At 37.0% G+C, this 21,625-nt stretch overlaps 1 protein-coding gene across 3 annotated transcripts in view; it reads left to right on the top strand.

Moving 5' to 3' along the window:
- PCCA (propionyl-CoA carboxylase subunit alpha) overlaps nucleotides 1–21,625 on the top strand; it is a 356,179-nt gene that overhangs the window by 158,378 nt on the left and 176,176 nt on the right. For all 3 annotated transcript variants that reach the window (XM_082675555.1, XM_082675556.1, XM_082675557.1), the window contains 2 exons: nucleotides 16,917–17,060; nucleotides 18,388–18,462. In XM_082675555.1, the coding sequence (XP_082531681.1) occupies nucleotides 16,917–17,060; nucleotides 18,388–18,462 (219 nt within the window). The remainder of the gene's footprint in view (nucleotides 1–16,916; nucleotides 17,061–18,387; nucleotides 18,463–21,625) is intronic.

The raw sequence follows: 21,625 nt of genomic DNA, 5'->3' as shown, positions 1-21,625 counted from the left end.
CTTGTGTTCTCTGCCTAGAGAAGTTCCTTTAGCATTTGTTGTAAAGCTGGTTTGGTGGTGCTGAATTCTCTTAGCTTTTGCTTGTCTGTAAAGGTTTTAATTTCTCTGTCAAATCTGAATATGATCCTTGCTGGGTAGAGTAATCTTGGTTGTAAGTTTTTCTCCTTCATCACTTTAAATATGTCCTGCCACTCCCTTCTGGCTTGCAGAGTTTCAGCTGAAAGATCAGCTGTGAACCTTATGGGGATTCCATTGTATGTTATTTGTTGCTTTTCCCTTGCTGCTTTTAATATTTTTTCTTTGTACTTAATTTTTGATAGTTTGATTAATATGTGTCTTGGCGTGTTTCTCTTTGGATTTATCCTGTATGGGACTCTCTGTGCTTCCTGGACTTGATTAACTATTTCCTTTCCCATTTTAGGGAAGTTTTCAACTATAATCTCTTCAAATATTTTCTCAGTCCCTTTCTTTTTCTCTTCTTCTTCTGGAACCCTTGTAATTTGGATGTTGGTGTGTTTAATGTTGTTCCAGAGGTCTCTGAGACTGTTCTCAATTCTTTTTTTTTTTTCTTTATTCTACTCTGAAGTAGTTATTTCCACTATTTTATCTTCCAGATCACTTATCCGTTCTTCTGCCTCAGTTATTCTGTTATTGATTCCTTCTAGAGAATTTTTTGTTTCATTTATTGTGTTGTTCGTCACTGTTTGTTTGCTCTTCAGTTCTTCTAGGTCCTTGTTGAACATTACTTGTTTTTTCTCCATTCTGTTTCCAAGATTTTGGATCATCTTTACTATCATTACTCTGAATTCTTTTTCAGGTAGACTGCCTGTTTCCTCTTCATTTGTTTGGTCTGGAGCGTTTTTACCTTGCTCCTTCACCTGCTGTGTATTTCTCTGTCTTCTCATTTTGCTTAACTTACTGTGTTTGGGCGTCTGCTTTTCACAGGCTGCAGGTTTGTAGTTCCCGTTGTTTTTGGTGTCTGCCCCCAGTGGGTAAGGTTGGTTCAGTGGGTTGCGTAGGCTTCCCGGTGGAGGGGACTGGTGCCTGCGTTCTGGTGGATGAGGCTGGATCTTGTTTTTCTGGTGGGCAGGACCATATCTGGTGTTGTGTTTTGGGGTGTCTCTGACTTTATTATGATTTTAGGCAGCCTCTCTGCTAATGGGTGGGGTTGTATTCCTGTCTTGCTAGTTGTTTGTCATGGGGTGTCCAACGCTGGAGCTTACTGGTCATTGCGTGGCTCTGGCTCTTAGCGTTGAGATGGAGATCTCTGGGAGAGCTTTCACTGGTTGATATTATGTGGGGCCGGGAGGTCTCTGGTGGACAAATGTCCTGAACTCGGCTCTCCCACCTAAGAGGCTTAGGCCTGACACCTGGCAGGAGCACCAAGACTCTGTCAGACACGTGGCCATGTACGTGTGGAGTTTCTGGCCTTTTGGGAAGTCTGAGGTCTTCTGTCAGCGTTCAGTAGATGGTCTGTAGAAATTGTTTCACATGTAGTTGTATTTTTGATGTATTTGTGGGGAGGAATGTGATCTCCAGATCTTACTCTTTTGCCATCTTGAAGGTTCCTCCGTTTTTATTTTCTTAATGGTGTCATTTGAAGCACAAAAATTTTTAATTTTGATGAAGCCCAATTTACCAAGTTTTTAACTTATGGATTGTGCTTTTGATGTAGTTCCTGAGAAATCTTTGCCTGACCTAAGGTCACAATTTTTTCCAAAGTTTGCTTTTAGAATTTTGCATATTAAATTCTGGATTGGAAATAATTTTTCATTGACTTTTTGAAGGCCTTTTATTGCTTTCTTTTAATTTCTACTGTTGATATTGAGATGCATCTGATTATCATTTAAAATTTTTCTCTCCTTCTAAAGGCTTGTAAGATCTCCTCTTTGTCCCTAGTTGTGGTCAAAATTCCTAATTATCTACCAGTTACTACTGATAAGGCAAGAAGTGGCCCTTTTATCTTTTAATTTATTAACCTCATGGACTCTTCTGATACATTTCCTTTATATTCCTGGAATACATTTTAATTAGACATAGTGATTTTCCTTTTGGTATTTTGCTGGATTTTGTGAATATAAATATTTTTATTTCTTTTTAAAATACTGTCTTTACCAGGTTTTAGTAATAAAGTTATATGTATTTTTTTCGAAGCAAACTGTGGGAGTATTCTTTTTCTGGGGTCTAGTTAATAATAGGCATTATCTTTTCTTTAAAAATTCAGACTTAGATGTGAATCCATTTGTTGCTGGTATCATTCTCAATGGTAGGCCTTTAAAGATCTTTCTAGACCCTTCTGTTATAGACCTTCAGTATTTTATGAGGTAATATCTATTAAAAAGTCAAAGTTATTAACTTGCCCAAGTTCACCAAAAAAAGCAAAAGAAAACCCAATGTTATTGAAGGTTATTGTTTTATTCACTTCCTCTATATCTTTTCTCTCTCTTTTTTTAAATTGGATCTGTTTTATTTAGAAAGAAATGCAAGGATGTCTTAGATATATAAAGTTTTTCATAATTTATTAAAAAATAAGATTTTATTTTTTAGAGCAGTTTTAACTTGGCCAGTATTGTTTCCTGTATGTATGCCTCCTTTTCCTTGCTTTTACGCCTTATAGCTGGAGTATTTTAACACAAATGTCAGACATTAAATAATTTCATCCATAACTGCTTCAGTATACATCTCTCAGCTTTGCTTGCACTTGTAATAATGTTTACATATATATCTACAAAATAATACGTACAGTATAGGTTTATTGCTGTTTGCCTGTGTGTGTGTTTTTTTTGTTTGTTTGTTTGCTGATATTTTCCATTTATTACTGCAGTACACAGTTGCTCTGAAAGTGCAACACTGACTCACTCTTGTCACAGCTTCTGCACCTCCACTGGCAAATACTTGGAAATTCATTCTTGGAGCATCATGGACCACAAGCTTCTCTCTGGGTGGGAAATTACTGTCACTGCCAGTGTCACAGGGAAAATACACACACACGCATATGAATAGAGGGATGAGAAGAGCCCTGGAGAGGAGTGGGGACCAGTTTCTGAGGGGTCCTGGAAACAGCGTGCCTGAGCAAAGGGAACAGAGACACCCCACCTCCCAGCAGCAACCTAACCCGTCTGCTAGGTGGGCCCTGGTGCACCTTTTCCCCTTCGTCTCTGGAACTGGTGACACCGTAAGCATAACTGTGTCCTATCTCAGTGTAGCAGAGGCGCATGGAGTCAAAAAGAATTGAAAAGGCCTCGCAAGCTAACGTGGAAAACGGGTGGTTTGGAAAAACTGACTCTTCAATCTCCGATTTAAAACTGTTAGGCAGAAGAGCTGGAGAGCTCTGGGGGTAAGATGCTGCCTAGCAGAAATAACTCTTGTTCTAGCCAGCATATATTTGATGGGAAGAAAATAACTTTTGAGTGCTGCAAAGACAAAGGTGGAGGTGGGGCATGAGCAGCTCTAGGAAACACAAGAGATTAAAAAATCTGAACAAATGAGATCAAAAAAAAAAGTAAACACAAATACGGACAATACACCTACACACTCGGCTTGACGAAACCCTCACTCATGAGCACGTTATACACTCACACACTAATCATGGTCAGGCAGATGCCCAAAGGAGGGCAAATCCAAACATCTGCTCTCTTTGGAATTTTCATGGCAAACTGAGTTTAGGCAAAAGTGAAGACCTCCTGGGTCTAAACTCAGAAGGCAGCCTTTGCTCCGCATTGTAGCCAGTGTTGCTCCTATATTTGTCTGAGCCCTTCCCAACTATCTGGGCACTAGAATTTATTCTTCATATTCCTGGAGTTTAAATCACTGCTAGATATTATCTGATCTAACTTCACCCGTAATGGAAGCACTTCCCTTTTGGCTCTATATTCCCCTGTTCTTTTAGGAAAAAACATCCCTAGACAGTGATAGTTAGAGGGTGTTTAGGAGTTGGAAAGTGGGAAGAGAGTAATATAAATACAGTAAGGAAATACCTTACTGTTTGCCTTTTATCATGACAGAATATCTTTATCTTGTTTAAGTTGTTTAATCTTAAATTCCACCTTGACTCATATCATGTTGCATCTCCTACTTTTTTTTATTAAAAATTTTTTTTTGAATTTTATTTTATTTATTTTTATTTTTTTATTTTTTTGTGGTACACGTGCCTCTCACTGCTGTGGCCTCTCCCGTTGCGGAGCACAGGCTCCAGATGCACGGGCTCAGTGGCCATGGCTCACGGGCCCAGCCATCTCCGCGGCATGTGAGATCTTCCCCGACTGGGGCACGAACCCGTGTCCCCTGCATCAGCAGGTGGACTCTCAACCACTCTCAGCCACCAGGGAAGCCCTATTTTATTTTTTTATACAGCAGGTTCTTATTAGTTATCTATTTTATACATATTAGTATATATATGTGAATCCCAGTTAAAATTTTTTTTGACTTTATTTTTTATTAAAAATTTTTTAAAAACTTTAAGTGTAGCTGATTTACCATGTCATGTTAGTTTCAGATGTACAGCACAGTGATTCAGTTTTTTATTTATATATGTGTATATACATATACATGTTCTTTTTCAGATTCTTTTCCTTATAGATTATTACAAAATATTGAGTATAGTTCTCTATTACAAAATATTGAGTATAGTTCTCTGTGCTGTACAGTAGGTCCTTGTAGTTTACCTGTTTTATATATAGTAGTGTATATATGTTAATTCCATTCTCCTGATTTATCCCTCCTCGCCTTCCCCTTTGGTAACCATAAGTTTGTTTTCTATGTCTGTGTCCTGCTTCTTTTTGTTTTATTTGCCTGTTCTGTATCACTTGCTTTAATTGTTCCATAAGTTTTTTTTGAAAAACCCAGTCTGACACTCTTTCTTTTAGTATGAAATTTTAGTCCTTCTGACTTTAAATACTTGATTTTATCATCTTTACTTGTGTTTTATAAATAATATTCCAGTTTTTTTCTTTTTTCTATTTGTTGCTTGCATTAAATTGCTAATTATTCCTGTTGCTTCCTATTGATAAGTTGGAGATATTCTGTCCTTTAAAATTGTATTTATGTTCATCCTCCTTTTCAGTTAGACCTTTTCTCCATTAGTATTTGTAAAGATGATATAACTGGTTCTCTCGACTTTCCAGCAGTAAAGAGTCTCTGAGATAACTTCATGGTTCTAGGCTATGTGTTACTTTCCCTTGTAGTTTTATCTATTCTGTTTCCAGAGTCCCTTTAGCTTCTAGGTACACACCCCTAGGCATGTCTCATTTACTGTAGCTTCTCTGTCTTTCTCCTTTTTTAAGATTTCTGCCCTAGTTCATTTGTTTGTTTAGAAAGTTTTTTCATATAATTTCCTCAGCTGGAGTATGTGAATGATATGCTCTGAAATACCCCATCCTCAAGTATATTTCTTTAGCTGTGAAAGAGGAATGATATTTTGATTGAGTATAGCATTTTTGAGTTTCTGTTCTAGTCTTTTGTAGTTTTTACATTCTCCTGTGTTCTAGCTTCTAGTGTTAAGTCTGATGTCATTCTGATTTGTCTTCCATTATAGGTAACGTATTCTTGTTGTCTGAAAGGTGACCCAACTTTTTCTTAAATATTGGAATTCAGGAATTTTTTTTTTCTTCTTCACATGACTAGGTATGTGTTTATATCCATCAACTCTGCCTTTTGCTCCATGTGCCCTTTTCAGTTGTACAGATTCAAGTGTCTCTTCATTTCAGGGGAAATTTCTTCTGGTGACTATTTCCTCTCCTCATTTGTTAGTTTTCTCCTTTGGTGACTCCTGTTATTTGCAGGTTAGGTATTCTGGACAAGCCCTCTAGGGCTCATATCTTTTCCCTCATGATTACTCTCAGTTTGTATTTGTGCTCTGTTTCTTTCTTTTTTTTTTTTTTTTTTTGCGGTACGTGGGCCTCTCACTGTTGTGGCCTCTCCTGTTGTGGAGCACAGGCTCCAGACACGCAGGCTCAGCGGCCATGGCTCAAGGGCCCAGCCACTCCGCGGCATGTGGGATCCTCCCGGACTGGGGCCCAAACCCGTGTCCCTTGCATCGGCAGGCGGACTCTCAACCACTGCGCCACCAGGGAAGCCCTGTGCTCTGTTTCTTGATATCATTTCTTTATGTTCTCCTTCCAGGCTACTAATTCAGGTTCAAACAGTGATCATCTTCTAAGTAATTGACTGAATTGCATAATTGGGAAATTGTTATTTTATCCCAGAAAGTCTGATTGCGTATAGGGGTGTGTGTGTGCTTATATTGCTACTTTCGAAGTTTCTAAGTGCCCTTACTGTTTTTTGGATAAATTTTTTTTTCTGTCCCTCAGCCGCTCTATTTCACTTGACATATGTGATCGTTATTCCAAATGTTTATCCTTTCTCAGTTGGGTACACCCTCTACTGTGGTTGTCTTGGGTGCTCAGTACTGACTTCTCTTTGATGTAACGTTCTAGCGGTAGTGTTCTTCAAGTGGTTGCAGACAGAACCATATCTCCTCCTGAGGACAGCAAGAGCATATGTCTCCTAGCATTCCCCTTGTCTCAAGGACAGAATCCAGCTATCGTTTATTGACTCAGACTCTTTGGTGAAGAGACCAGGGACTCTTCTGGAGCCTTTATTGAGTTTCTCTCCAGGGTCCGTGGATGTCTGCAGGCCAAGCTGTCTCCATGACCAGTGCCTTTCTCATTCTTCCCTAGCGGTCTCTGAAGCTAGTCTCTTAGTGTTGCCCAGCCCACGAGAGAGAAGAGCCTATTACCTGTTGTTGGCTGTCACTTTGCCCCAAATCTTTGCACTTCACGTATCCTCAGCAGCTCCCTAAGTCTGGGGAAATAGAGACTGTGGGGAGGGAGTGAGCCATGTTGGAATTGCCATCTTCCCAAAGCAGAAGCTTCTAACCTGGGTTATCTGGACTCTTTAATGAGTTGTAGGGGAGTCTGTGGACCCTCTGAAATTGGATCCACACTTTTCTAGGGAGAGATTTGGTGAGGTTCTAGACCCTAGAATGGTTCAGAACAATTGTAGTAGACTAATGGGGAACTCATTTAATCATTTTTTCCATAAATTGCAAACATCCACTATTTTCACTTAATACAAGTAAATCCTAACTCTGCTCCTTCCTAGCTGTGTGTCTGTAAGCAAGTTCCTTAGCTTCTCTATACTTTATTTCCCTCATCTGTAAAGTGACAGTAATATAGCACTGGCTTTATAGCATTGTGAGCATTAAGTGAATTAATACATTTAAATACTCAGAATAGTGCCTGGTTTATACCAAGCACTCATTCTTCTTCCTCACTGTAAGAATCTTACCAGTAATATCCTGCATGCTATGTTTGTTAAACATTGGTTAACACGTTTATTATTATTTATTTATGTATGTATGTATGTATGTATGTATGTATGTATGTATGTTTGGCTGTGTTGGGTCTTCGTTGCTGCATGCGGGCTTTCTGGAGTTGCACCGAGCAGGGGCTACTCTTCTTTGCACTGCGTGGGCTTCTCTTGCTGCGGAGCATGGGCTCTAGGTGCACAGGCTTCAGCAATTGTGGCACGCGGGGTCAGTAGTTGTGGCTTGTGGGCTCTAGAGCTCAGGCTCAGTAGTTGTGGCGCAGGGGCTTAGTTGCTCTGCAGCATGTGGGATCTTCCCAGACCGGGGCTCGAACCCATGTCCCCTGCATTGGGAGGTGGATTCTTAACCACTGTGCCACCAGGGAAGTCCCAACACGTTTACTATTACTGTTGTCATTATAATTAATAAACCCTGTCAGTAGTCATTGTTTTTCAGATGGCAAACTGAGCCACAAATTAATAATAACTTTCTCTTATTAATCTTGTGTCAGTTGACTGAAAAGTTATTGTTACAAATGAACAAACATAGTGGAAATACTGCTTTGAAAGAAGCCTTTTCATTGTAAAGGTGTTTGTGTAAGAGTCTAGGAGAAAAATGGATGTGGAACTCTTTCTTCTAAAAATGAACTGATAAAAGTGTTACATTGATAAACTATTTCTGCTTAGACCTTTGTGCTAAGATTAATATTAGGACCTTGAATATACCGTTCCAAATTGTGTGTGTGTATAATTGTTAATTTCCAAATCTAGGCAATTTTTAGATGTTATCTTTTTGGAAAAGCAGTCTTTTTATAGTCTACAAAGATTGAAAAACCTAGAAAACTCCCAAATAGAAAGGAGTAAGGTCTTAAAGTCATTAAATGCCCAAATGTGGTCTGCTGGCTATTCCACCATTTTGAGAACAGAGAGCTAAATTGTACCCCTTTTGTTAGACCTTAGTGGCTTATACTGATTGCTACAGTGGAGGAGGAATCTACCTGTGCTGTGGAAGAAAAGTACAACAGAACTGTTGAAATTCTGCGGAGGCTGCATATCCCCACATCCAACCAGAGCTTCCGTTGGAGAGTTCTGTATCGTATGGAACCTTACATTCCAGGAGGGCTTTAGAAACACTTTTTTAGCATCTTGATTCTTATCCTTTGCTGTTTCTTTTATTAAAAGAATAAAAATTATTGCAACATAAATTCTGATTTCTGAGAATGGACTGTAACTGAACAAATATCATATTCTAATTTCAGAGCAGTTTTAAATTTAAAAACTACTAAAAGAGTTTGGTTTTTTATGAATTGGGCTGTTTGACTGAAAGAATAATTGGTGGAAATAAGAGAAATTATAGGGAAATGGATTTGTAATTAATTTGTAAAATTCCATTCTTGCCAGAAGTGATATTTTAGATCTGGACAGAAGTTGACATTTTTTTTTTTTTTTGCGGTACGTGGGCCTCTCACTGTTGTGGCCTCTCCCGTTGTGGAGCCTCCGGACGTGCCGGCTCAGCAGCCATGGCTCACGGGCCTAGCCGCTCCACGGCATGTGGGATCTTCCTGGACCGGGGCACGAACCCGTGTCCCCTGCATCGGCAGGCGTACTCTTAACCACTGCGCCACCAGGGAAGCCCAGAAGTTGACATTTTGATTATATTTAAAGTCATAGAGGCCAGGATTATCAGACTGGCTAGAGTTAGCCAGAACTGGGATGTTCTGGGATACTTGAAGTTACTCTCCTAGGAAACTGAGAATATAACGAAGGGCATGTTATACTTTCACTTAATGTTTATTGAGTCTTTTTAGAAAGTTGAAGGAAAGACGTTTTTGTTATATGGATATAAATAGTTAAACTTGTCAGGCATTTTTCATTAGTTTTTTGTTTTAAAGCATTTTATAAACTATTTTGGTGTCTTTGAGTTCTGGATTTTTACCTAGATTTTAACTTTTCAAATTTGTTCCTGTATTAGTTTTCTAGGGCTATCATGACAAGTTACCACAGAGGCTTAAGCAACATTTATTTTCTTACACTTCTGGAGGCAGAAGTCTAAAATCGAGGTGTTGGCAGGATGAGTTTCTTCTGGAGGCCTTTCTCTTTGGCCTGCAGATGGACGTCGTCTTCTTGTGTCTTCACATGGTCTTTTTTTCTGTACTGTGTGTTGTCTGTGTCCTAATCTCTTCTTATAAGGGCATCAGTCATGTTGGGTTAGGGCCCACCCTCATGACCTTATTTTAACTTAATTGCCTCTTTAAAGACCGTATCTCCAAACACAGTCATATTCTGAGGTACTAAGGGTTAGGACTTAAAGATATGAATTGGGCAGAGGAGATGCAGTTCAGCGCCTAAACAGTTCTCTTATCCTTTCTTCATCTGACTATTTGTGTTGGGGTCAACAGGAAAGCTCTGTAATAGAAACTGTTCAGTTTTCACTGCCACCCTTGAATATAGGCATTATTTTCAAGGTGAGTTTACAGGGATGGTGTGTTGGGGCCTATTTCCCAACATGCTTTTTATCTTTAAGCCCTGTGGATCAAAATCTAATAACTTTAGATCTTTATTTTGAAACCCTGTATTCTCAGGAGGTAGAGTTTCAGAATTTTAATAGGTATATGTTAGATTCTGTTCTGGACAAAGACTCTCTCTGAACTGAAAGAGCAAAACCAAAAATAATGACATCACTTGTCCTTTCAGGCCAGAATAACAACAAACGAAAAAGACCTATTATGCCAAATACCATTATGAAGCCCGATTTTATATAACAGGACAGTTTCCTCACATTTCAACAGGTAATCATACCTGTACTGCTTTGCTGAGTTGAATTTAAAAAGTTCTGCTTACAAAAAATGGCTTTCACAAACTAAGTCTTTGTAATATCTTGTTTAGACATATTTAATAAAGAAGTTACTTTAAATTATGTTAATTTAAAATAACATTATTTGAATATTAGAAAATTCTTAATATTTACTTACCTTATACCCCTTGTGAGTATCTCTTGTACCTTGTCCGTAAAATGACAGTGGAATAGGGAACAAGTTTGTGCATTTGGAGGGATTTGGTAAATTTCACTGCCACAGAGATGTTAGTTATGGTATGTACATGGGTCTTCTGCTTTTAGGGACAGCTTCTGCTTTGACTAAGCATTTGGGCCTCCACGTACCACCTGAAAAACAATTACCCTCCATTCAAGGAACTTTGAATACTTTTTATCACCCTCCTTCTCTGTAGTGGCCAAGGTAACACATAATTTCATTGATCTGACTTCTCTCCACACTTTTTGGAACTTTCTCCTCTTTTAAACTTGCCTCATTGTTAATTTTCATTTGAAGTTAACTTTAGTGTGTAATTAAAATTTGCCTGAATCATCTTCTCCTCGAGGAATACTTGCCTGTTATCTAGTTACCCATTCTTAAAATCTTTAGAATTATTAGGTCATCAACACAATAAAGTATTTAGAAGTTTAAGTTAGAGAAAACATTATTGAACAAATTATCTGTTGTTGATTATTTTTATTTAGCACAATGAGAGGGTTCTGATTGAAGAGAAAATAATGTTGATCAAGTCAGGTATCTTTATTTTAATAATGTTTTGTAATATAAAAACAAAAATTCTAGTGACATTGCTTTAATTTTTATTAATTTTTATTTTGGAGTTATTTCAGATGTCCAGAAAAACTGCAAAACATTACAAAGAATTTCTGAACACCCTTTACTAACATTTACATTTGCTTTATCCTTGTATCTATATCTGCATCTTTGTTTCTCTGTATCTATCTTCTTTACCTGAAACATTTCAGAGTAAATTGCAGGCCTGGTGCCTCTTTACCCCTAAATATGTATTTCCTAAAAACAAGAAAATTCTTTTATATTACCACAGTGCCATTATCAACATCAGAATATTAACGTTGACATATTACTATCATCCAGTCTACAGATCATATTTACATTTCACCACTTGTTCACTATTGTCTTTTATAGTAAAATACAGCATTTTTCTGGTTCAGGATCCTATGTTACATTTACTTGCCATGCTTCTTTAGTCTCTCTCCATCTGGAACAGTTCCTTAGTCTTTCTTTTGTTTTTTTGGTCAAGTATGGTCTTTACATTTTTTTATGAGCACAGGCCATTTATTTTCTAGAGTGTCCTGCATTTTGCATGTCTTTTTTCTCTTGATTATATTCAGGCTTTGCATTTTTGGCAAGAATACTACAGAAATGCTGTTGTTCTTTCCCGAGCACCATATAGGAGGCATGCGATGTCTGTTTATCCCATTACTGGTAATGTTGGCTTCGTTAACGTGGCATCTCTTACGAACTTATGGTTACCAAGCGGGGAAGGGGTGGGTGGGATGAATTGGGAGACTGAGATTGACATGTATACACTATTATGTGTAAAATAGATAACTAATGAGAACCTACCGTGTAGCACAGTGAACTCTACTCAGTGCTCTGTGGTGACCTAAATGGGAAGGAAATCTAAAAACGAGTAGATAATATGTATACGTATAACTGATTCACTTTCCTGCACAGCAGAAAAAATAACCCAACATTGTAAGGCAACTAAACTCCAATTAAAAAAAAAAAGGTGGCATCTCTTGCATTTCCTCACCGTAGTGTTAGTGTTTCTCTCCTTGTCATTAATGAAGGTGTCTTATAGGGAGATACTTTGAGACTCTGGACATATCTCATTCTCTCCTTCATTAGTTTTAGATACTTCCTAGTTTGTATTTAAGGAGGAATAAGGCTAAAGACTACAGTGGCAGTGGCAGGATTTACGATTATAACTTTTAGAATCAGAAGGTAGATAATGACAACACAATGCCAGAAAGATTTAGCTTTTCTAAATTTATAACTATTGAAATTTGATACGTCAAGAACTCAGGTGAAGCAAAACCTAGTTTACCTCACCATCGCATTTGATAAGCTCAGTTATTTATTTTTTTGAGAAATACATTTGAAGCAACAAATTAGTAAGAGTGGCAAGAGGTCTACATAAACACTGACAATAGTGACAGTTTGATGGTGACTAAGAAGACTAAATTAAAATAGCAAATAGATCTATAAAAAGCTGGCTGACTGTGACCATCTAATGTAGGTGGGTGTATAGAACTATACATACTCATTCTAGATCTTGAGTGTGATTATGTATCATAATAAGGCATTTGATGATTGTAGTTGTTTGTATCTGTTTGAACAAAAGATTCATGGCGAGATAGGGGCATTGCCAGTACAAACTGATTTATAAGTTACTAATAGAACCTGCAGAGTAGCACTGACTTGATGAATATATCCCATTCAATAATTTGCCTTTGAGGATTCAGAAATTCTAACTTGGATGGGCTTACTCTTTTTTGGGCTTGTATGTGTATGTATTTTCTCTCTCTCTCTCTCTCTCTCTCTATGGCTAGGTATTACTTTTGCTGACTAAATCACAAGATTTATATACTAGAATGTCAGTATATTCATCTCTAATGCACAATCATACTATCTGGTTCCCTCATTCATATGTTTCTTGGAACTAGCACACATTTCTGTTGAATAGGGAAATCATGTATGAAGACCAAAAATTTGTTTGGTGAGCACAGAGTCACATAAAGGAATTGAGTTTTGTATTTTGAATGTTTGTGTTTTGAACCTTTAGAAAAGGCATTGTTTCTAAGCGTGTGTTCTATGGAAGTCTCAGTCCATAAAGATAGTCTGCAAAAGAAGGTGTGTGGTGACATAAGTGCTGTACAGTCTCCTCCTAGAGTCCTGAGGCATATTCACAGATTAGTGGGTCTGAGGAGTCTTTTCTTAAATAAGCCTGTTTAACTTCAGGTAACTCAGTGTTTCCCAGAGAGAAGTCACTCAGAAACCTTGTCCCCCACCCCTCCCCCCACATACTCAGAATAGATGTTTATTAGCATCATACTTTCAGAGGTCGTTTTTTCTTCTAGGTTCGACAAGGTAAACTTGTTGGCTTACCAGAGGCCAATCTTTTTTTTCTTTTTATAACCTATTGTTCCAGTTATCCACCTTTACTTTCCATTGATCTTACCTCCCTCCCTTCCTTTCTCCTTTCCTTTTCTTTCTTTCTTTTTTTCATAGTTCACTAGTTTTATTTTCTGTGGATAAACAAGGGAAACATTTGGAATATCTGAGGATAAATAAGGGACAACAGGCTGTGTGCTCAGAGAGTTCATAGTCATTTTTTTATATCTCTGCATTTCAGAAACTTCCAGGCCTTTCATTCTTCTTCCTGGGTTGACTTTTGGGCCTCAAAGTCCTGCAGGGGTAGGTTCTCCAGGCAAGAACAGGGTATCCCTGGCCTTTTGTCTTTAAACACAAGATTTTTATTCAAGGGCTAGAGGATAGTATTTTAATGATATTTAAAAATCATTCATTGATTTATATTTTGGCCTGTGAGCCATTTTGTCTCTTTGTAACCTCTGCTCTTATCTCTTAAGTGTTGAGTTTAACTTGCACAGGGAAATTATGCCTAAATTCTCAGGGATGGGGGATAGACACGGTTATTTAGTCAGTGTTACATTTACAAGATTCCTGATGATAATAATAATACAGGGTCTAAAGGAAATGTTTCACACATCCTGTTAAATAACTTCAGAGTTCTATTAAAATGTATTTAGAAAGATTTCTTTCAAAAATGTTTAAAATTGTTTTACTTTAAAAAGACATATTACTGTTACCTGAAAAATTCAGGTACGTCAGACTATTTTGTATACTTTAACAATACTTGAACCTAAGTGGATATTTTTTTAAAAATTCTTTAATGATTTTGCCTTTAGCAGCTAGTTATTATTTTAGTTATCTACTTACTTTATTTTGAAATACTTGAAGCTCACTAATTAAGACTGTAAAATGTTGTTACTTTTATGTAACTCTAAGTTGGATTAAAGTGAGTCCATTTTTAGATTCTATTCAATACAGGTCTAATAAACTTTTCTTTCCTACATATTATAGGGAGGTCTTCTAGGGTGAAACAGAGCCTTACAATGAATTTTTGACTGACCAAATCTTTAGACTTTGTAATAATGTATTTTGTAAAAGACAGCAGCTCATAATTATATAGCTGTTTATGTTAACTACGTTCTTTCATATACATTTTTCCACGAGGAAGAACAGGAAGGTCATATCGCCTCTGGAGTGACATAAATTCCAACCCTGCCTCTACCACTTACTATAGGTGTGACTCTGGATTTGCTGCTCCTTCATTCAATGTATATTTATCTGTCTACTATATAGTGTGTACTTTTCTGGGCACTAGATGCAGAAGAATGAAACTAAATCATTCTCTGAGCTTTTTTTTTTTTTTTTTTTTTTGCGTTATGTGGGCCTCTCACTGTCGTGGCCTCTCTCGTTGCGGAGCACAGGCTCCGGACATGCTGGCTCAGCGGCCATGGCTTATGGGCCTAGCTGCTCTGCAGCATGTGGGATCTTCCTGGACCAGGGCACGAACCCGTGTCCCCTGCATCGGCAGGTGGAATCTCAACCACTGCGCCACCAGGGAAGCCCCATTCTCTGAGCTTTTAAAAATGTTTTCTCACTTAACAAAGATATGTGGATAGTACTGATATAGAGCCCTTGGGCACATAGTAGGTTCAGCTCTTGAATAGTTATGGTGGTAAGATGCTTTCTTACATGAAATTTGTTTCTAGCACTAATAGAGGGGCTTTACAATCGTTCCTTTCTTATTATATTTATCATATAGAATCTTGTTTCTTGGGACTTCCCTGGTGGCGCAGTGGTTAAGAATCTGCCTGCCAATGCAGGGGACACGGGTTCGAGCCCTGGTCTGGGAAGATCCCACGTGCCGCTGAGCAGCTAAGCCCGTGCACCACAGCTACAGAGCCTGTGCTCTAGAGCCTGCGAGCCACAACTACTGAGCCCGCGTGCCACAACTACTGTAGCCTGTGCACCTAGAGCCCGTGCTCCACAACAAGAGAAGCCACTGCGATGAGAAGCCCGCACACCGCAACGAAGAGTAGCCCCTGCTCGCTGCAATGCAGCGAAAAAATAAATTAAATAAATAAATTAAAAAATCTTGTTTCTCTCAAAATCATAGTTTGCTTCCAAAAATATATTGATATATTCTCAACTATCTAATAAGATCTTTACTTAGTGTCACATTTATTTTACAAAGGGTCGATGCTTATTTTAGTGATGATTTGTCATTAAAATTATGTCAAAATGTCTTAAAATGTTGAAACTGTAAACAGACTCATAACACACACAGAGCTAATTATGGATCCCATCTGTTTATTTTTACAAAGCTTTTTTTTTTTAAAGACCATGGCATTGTCTGCTTATGATAAGCTTCAAGATTATTATAATGACTAAGTCCTGTCCTTCAATTAGTGTAGTTGAAGATGGGAAGACAGTTCGTTTGTTCATTGACCTTTTCCCGTGTCAGAGTGTATGAAATATGACATGTCATGATAAAGACACTATTGTGAAGTGCATTTAGAACATGCGTAATTTTTATGAGAAAAGAAATTGGTATCAAAGCAGCAGATGTGGCCAAAGTTTAATATAAATTTTCAAAACGTATTCAAGGTTTTACATGACAGACAGATTATCTACTCTTTACCAGTGCCAAAGTGGCTTTATTTTAGCTCAGTTAAGTTTAGGATCTTGTAAGCAGTCGATCAGATTTATAAGGATGTGTATGTCTGTTAGTATTCCTGTATGTCTCTGCATGTTTTTGTATATGTGTATCCCGTGTGGTAGTGTGGAAGGCCAGGGATCTCCATGACAGCATCATCCAAAGTAGTTATCAGCAGTTTGCTGAGAGAGCAGTGATTTCACTGGCTCAGTTTTGTTACTGTGCATGCTAAGCACTCCCCACATAGGTCTAGAGGGAAAACAACCTGCAGGACCCATCTGCTCGTTTCTGCTATGCTGCCTTGATGTAAGAGTACGCTAGTCTGGTTGCTTGTCAGGACAGGTTAGTGAAAGCATGCAAGTGGGTGAAACTCAGGAGAGATTAGTGATTTGGAAAATCATAAGCTGCCTCTATAGATGCCATGCTAAGTGTAGCAGAATAGGTTGATTATCAGCCACATTGAGGATTGTATCTAAATATGTAATTTTCAGGTAAGAATTAGTTTCAAAATTAAAAGTGTTAAACGTTGTTGGACCACATCTAAATAAAAACTGGGAAAAGTAGTACAGATAGTTTACAAATAATTTTGGGGTGTCATTTTTCTTACCCAGCTTTGTACTATATGGTGTTGATTCTTTAATTTTATTCTCTTAGATCGTTTTAAAGTCAAATATGGGGACTTCCTTGGTGGTCCAGTGGGTAAGACCACCAATCCAGTGCGTTCCCAGTGTACGGGGCCCGGATTTGATCCCTGGTCTGGGAACTAGATCCTGCATGTGTGCCACAACTAAGAAGTATGCGTGCCCCAACTGAAGGTCCCACGTGCCACAACTAAGACCCAGTGCAGCCGAAAAATAAAATAAAATAAAATATTTTTAAATAGTCAAATATGATTGAATATTAAATATAATTAACCTCATTTTACCCAGAAATTATTGACATTGTTCTTGCTTATTTCTGTTTATTTACCTTTTCCTACAACTGTTGACTGGCACATCTTGGCCTTGCAGGTTGAGCATCCTGTCACAGAATGCATTACTGGCCTGGACCTAGTCCAAGAAATGATCCGTGTTGCCAAGGGTTACCCTCTCAGGCACAAACAAGCTGATATTCCCATCAACGGCTGGGCAGTTGAATGTCGGGTTTATGCCGAGGTAAAATGAATGATGTTGGGAGGAAGGATGGTGGTTGTGTCCTGAGTTATGGGACCACATATAGCTAAACAACAAGGTAAACTTAGGATTTTATACCTTGTGTCAAGGATTTGATTATGTAATCCAGAAATGAACCAGAAAAACAGGTTAGATCATTTTAACGTAACTCAAAATAGTTTTAAAGGATTGCGTTTAATTAATTTTCATGTGTTTTTTTCTGGTTGGAGGAATAGCTACTAATCAGTTTAAGGAGAAAGAAAGCATTAGTTAAATATTGTGCTTGAATGGACCATGGTTTTTGTTTTTGCTTATTTTCAAACCACATTCGAAATGAAAAGGGGCATTTGTTTCTGTGTGTGTTTGTGTGTGTGTGTTTGTGTTTTAAAGAGCTACCTTAGTTACACATCAGTTGTTAATTCAGTGTTTAAATTTTTTCCAACAGTTTTTTCCCTAATAATTTTATCTCTTATGATTATGTAAAAATAACAACTAAAATTTAAATTGCAAAGCTTCAATTCATAGTTTTAATTATGGATTTAACTCAAAAACACTCAGTTTAATACTTTAATATTATAATTAATCAGATAAAGCAGTCAGCATCTGAAAATGCTTTTTTTTCAAATGGTTAAAACAAAAATGCAAGGAAACATTTATACCATCTTTTACTTTTAGACATCGAAGCCTATCTGTAAAATAAAAAACAAATTAGTAGTATCTGTGTTTAAAAATTCTGGAATTTTTTTTGAAATTTTTTTAAGGATCTTGAGAAATATCTATGGCTTGGTTATATTATATTTTAAGTGGTATTCTTTTCTTTCCTATTGTTATAACACTGAACTTACTATTTATTCTGATCTAAGATATTTACAAATGGAGCATATATCTAGTCGCACATGCAAAGTTACTTTTCAGGTCTTTGTTTGAAGAACTAAAATGCTCAAATTTTACCATATGTGAGCTGTTTTGAGAGTAAGAAAAACAAATATCTTTAGTGCACTAAATTTGTTGTTCTGAACTTGAGTATGTTTTGATGTAGCTCCTAGGTTATTTTATTTTTGCCCAAGGCATTCTAAGAAGATTTATAGAAAGCTGGAATTTTACCAATTTCAATAAAGTATGATCAAGGTCAGGCTAAATTCTGGTTACAGTTCTGTTTGATTTTTAAATACATTTCTAAGTTGTCTAGCGTGAGGATAAGACAGTAATATTCTGAAATCTGTGATTTGGTAAATAGGCCTATAAATGCTTCTTCATTGTATAAATATTTAACCTTACTTGTGCTGATTTATATTTCAAAGACTGTGCTTCCTGTCCTTTGAACTTTCAGGACCCCTACAAGTCTTTTGGTTTACCGTCTATTGGGAGATTGTCTCAGTACCAAGAACCACTGCATCTACCTGGTGTAAGTCATTAAGCTGTAATATCAAGTGAGGGGTTAAAAATCTTGATTTATGTCACACTTTTATGTTAAAGCATGTCAACACCAAAGGGTGTAAATTGGATGACAAGTGAAATTCATGGGGAATCACAGTTCTTTGTTTTTTCATATTTTGTACTGTATGATGTTCAGGAAAGTCAGAATTCACCTAACAGGGGAAGTCTGGAGACATCTGACTTCTAAATAAATGATAGTTTACAGTGTTCCCAATTCTTCTGAAAATCGTAATGAAGAAGATTCATAGAATCCTAAGAATGGGAAATGACATTTCTGTGTTACAATTTAATCTTTTCAGTAAATCTAATCCTGCTTCCCTGTATAGTCAGATGTCAAGAAATCAAGCACAAAATCAGCTCGTTAATCTAAATGGATTAAGGAAAACAAAATGTACCTGTTTCTATTAAGTGTCAAAGACTTTAAGAAGTGCGTATTATGTACACCAGTTAAAGAAAAGTGAGCACTGTCCACTGTATTTGTACTTCTTCTGTGTTTAATAGCTGTTCTTTAAATAGTTTGTGTTGCATAAAAAGAACAAGGACATACCCTTCATCTTAATCAAGGTAATAAGTGCATATATATATGACATTATGTTAGCTAGTGGATGACAAGGCTGTACCATCTGTGAATATGATCATTCAGTTTGATTACTGGCATGAAGATGGTGAAAGATTACAGGAAGAATTCTAAATTTGAAGATGTTATTGGATATATGATTTATTTCACTTTTTAAATTGTTTTTGCCCATGTGCTTTCTAAAGGGACTTGACCCTTTCTAAGCTCAGAGACTCCATGCTGTGTTCAAAGCCTGAAGGCAGAAGAAAAATTGTAAAGATTTAACAGGCATTATGTGACGTTAAATAGCAGATGAGAAAACAAGTATCATAGGGACATATCTAAACATTTTTTTAATCAAACAAAAAAGTATTAAATAAGAATTCATAATGATTACTCTAGTTGTTAGAAGTTTTCACCATGTTGTAATAGCTAACAGGATGTCAAACATTTTGCCCTCGCAAGTTTTTGCAATTTGCAATTTTCAAACGTGAGACCTGTTGAAAGTACAAGTGATAATGGACAAACTGTACCCCCTACAGTCTTTGTCCCACCAAATCTTTCTTCAATTAATGCTGCAGCAGGAGCTTTATGTAATAACATTTGCAGTTGTGAGCCATCCATAGAAAGAAAAAACAATTAAAATGCCTTAAATGTTCTGCTTACTGCTGTTATTTGCTTGTGTGAATGTTGCATGTCAGCTAAATGGACCAAGGAATAGATAAAGTGATTGGGTGCGGGAGAGTGCACACTAAGCTTTGTCTATCATTATTGCTGGGAGCAATCAAATTGATGTCAGCAGGACAGTAGATGCGCTGACAGCTGTAATTATGTATCTCCATGGTGATCACTTTTGGCCTGTCATGGAGGCCCATGAGTCCCCTCCCTTGGAAGCATTTAATCAGATTGGGCTGTCACTTGTCAGGTAGACATGGCGGGCTGGGAGTTGTGCTGAGGGGGAGAGGTGAATCAAGAATGAAGGGTGGGAGCTGGCTGATAGTTTCACAGGGTCCACTGTGTGAAGAAAGACATTTAAATTATGCCCGAGGTTTCCGAGCAGTGGTTTGAGACTCATACACAGGTGCTTGGGTGGTGGTGGTGGTAGTTTCTCTTCCTTGCCTTCTTAAACAAGATTAGTTTTAACTCAGGAGATCCTTTGCAGCTCTTAACCGTTTTTGATCACAGGAATACATACTTCAGAGTTAACTTCTGGTTTGTGTTTTTCACATTCTTCTCTAAGCCTCCTATTAGCTTATGTGGCAAAGATGAAGATTTTCTTATCTTTGATCACTGTATTTTGTAAATTTGTTATTTTCAGACTGCAATTTTTTTTCTGCTTAGAAATTTGGTTACAATTCCACTTGACTTTATTCTTAAAGCTTTTAGTGCAAAAGCTAAAATATATTTTTTGGTATAGGCTTTGTTTCAGTGGAGGAATGGAGACTTAATTTTAATTCATTTGTTAGACATTTTTTTGAATTCTGATTATCATTTGGAAAAAGCTGCATAGACAGTAAATTGTAAGTCAGTTTTTCATGCTTTGTTAGTTTTAAATTGGAAATGTTGATTTGCTTATACAAAGATATGTGTTGATTATATTTAATACATCTTTATTTTACCGTATATATTTTTAAATTAAAATGACATACCTTCTGTGATGATAATTTTATTAAATAACAAAGACATAGTTATATCTAAGAGCCCTTAACTTTTAGGGTGGTGTTATTCAAGGTAACTAAAGTTTTAAGTTACTATAGGAGAATGTAAAAAAATATTCTTTATTGTCTGTTATTTTACTAGTGGGTTGAACATCAAAGTTCCACACTAGCTTTGTAGCAGTTTATGTAGCAAATAGTAGCATATGTTTTAAGTCAGAAGTTTTAGAACTTGTACCAATCTCAGTTTTAAACACAGCTTCAGCAAGCATGCTATGGTTTTAAATAATACATGGTGGTAAAATTAGCTCTTTAACTTTTTGCTCCTACAATTAAAAAAATGCAAGTTCAGAGATGTCTTTTCTGTTATGTAACTTGATCACCAGTTGTCATTTTGGGGCAATTTAAATGTATCTAGGAGGTAGATTATGATATTGCTTTCACAGCTGCCCCATTAATTCTTTTCTAGATTTTATAAACACTGAATTTCATAGAACTTCAGTTGATGTCCTGAAGTGTGTTTTCAGAAAATAGAAAGCCAAATATGTGTTTTAAGTACACCGAATGATTTTCATTTAGAATGAAGATTTTCATATATGAATATGAATGCAAATATAAATATCCATATTTTTTCATGAGTTATTTGCAAATACAGAAATAAAAGCATTCTGGGTATGTGACAATGTTATCTTCTAAAACCTTACAAAGAGAATAACAGTAGTATGATTTTTTTTTTAAGAGAATGAAACTGTGGCTAATCTTTTGATGTCATCGTATAATAAAGCCATCATCGAACCCTCATGTGGATATCCTAGACAAGAGGTTCTACATGTGGTCCCTTGATAATTGCCTAAATTAAAATATTAAAGGCCTAACAGCCGCTGTGTTGACCTTTTTCTGCCTTGCTGCAGACAGATGAG

Source organism: Grampus griseus, assembly GCF_964374135.1.
Source record: "Grampus griseus genome assembly, chromosome: 18".
Lineage (NCBI taxonomy): Eukaryota > Metazoa > Chordata > Mammalia > Artiodactyla > Delphinidae > Grampus > Grampus griseus.
Note: the sequence above shows the minus strand (reverse complement) of the source record. Positions and strands in the feature narration are given on the sequence as shown.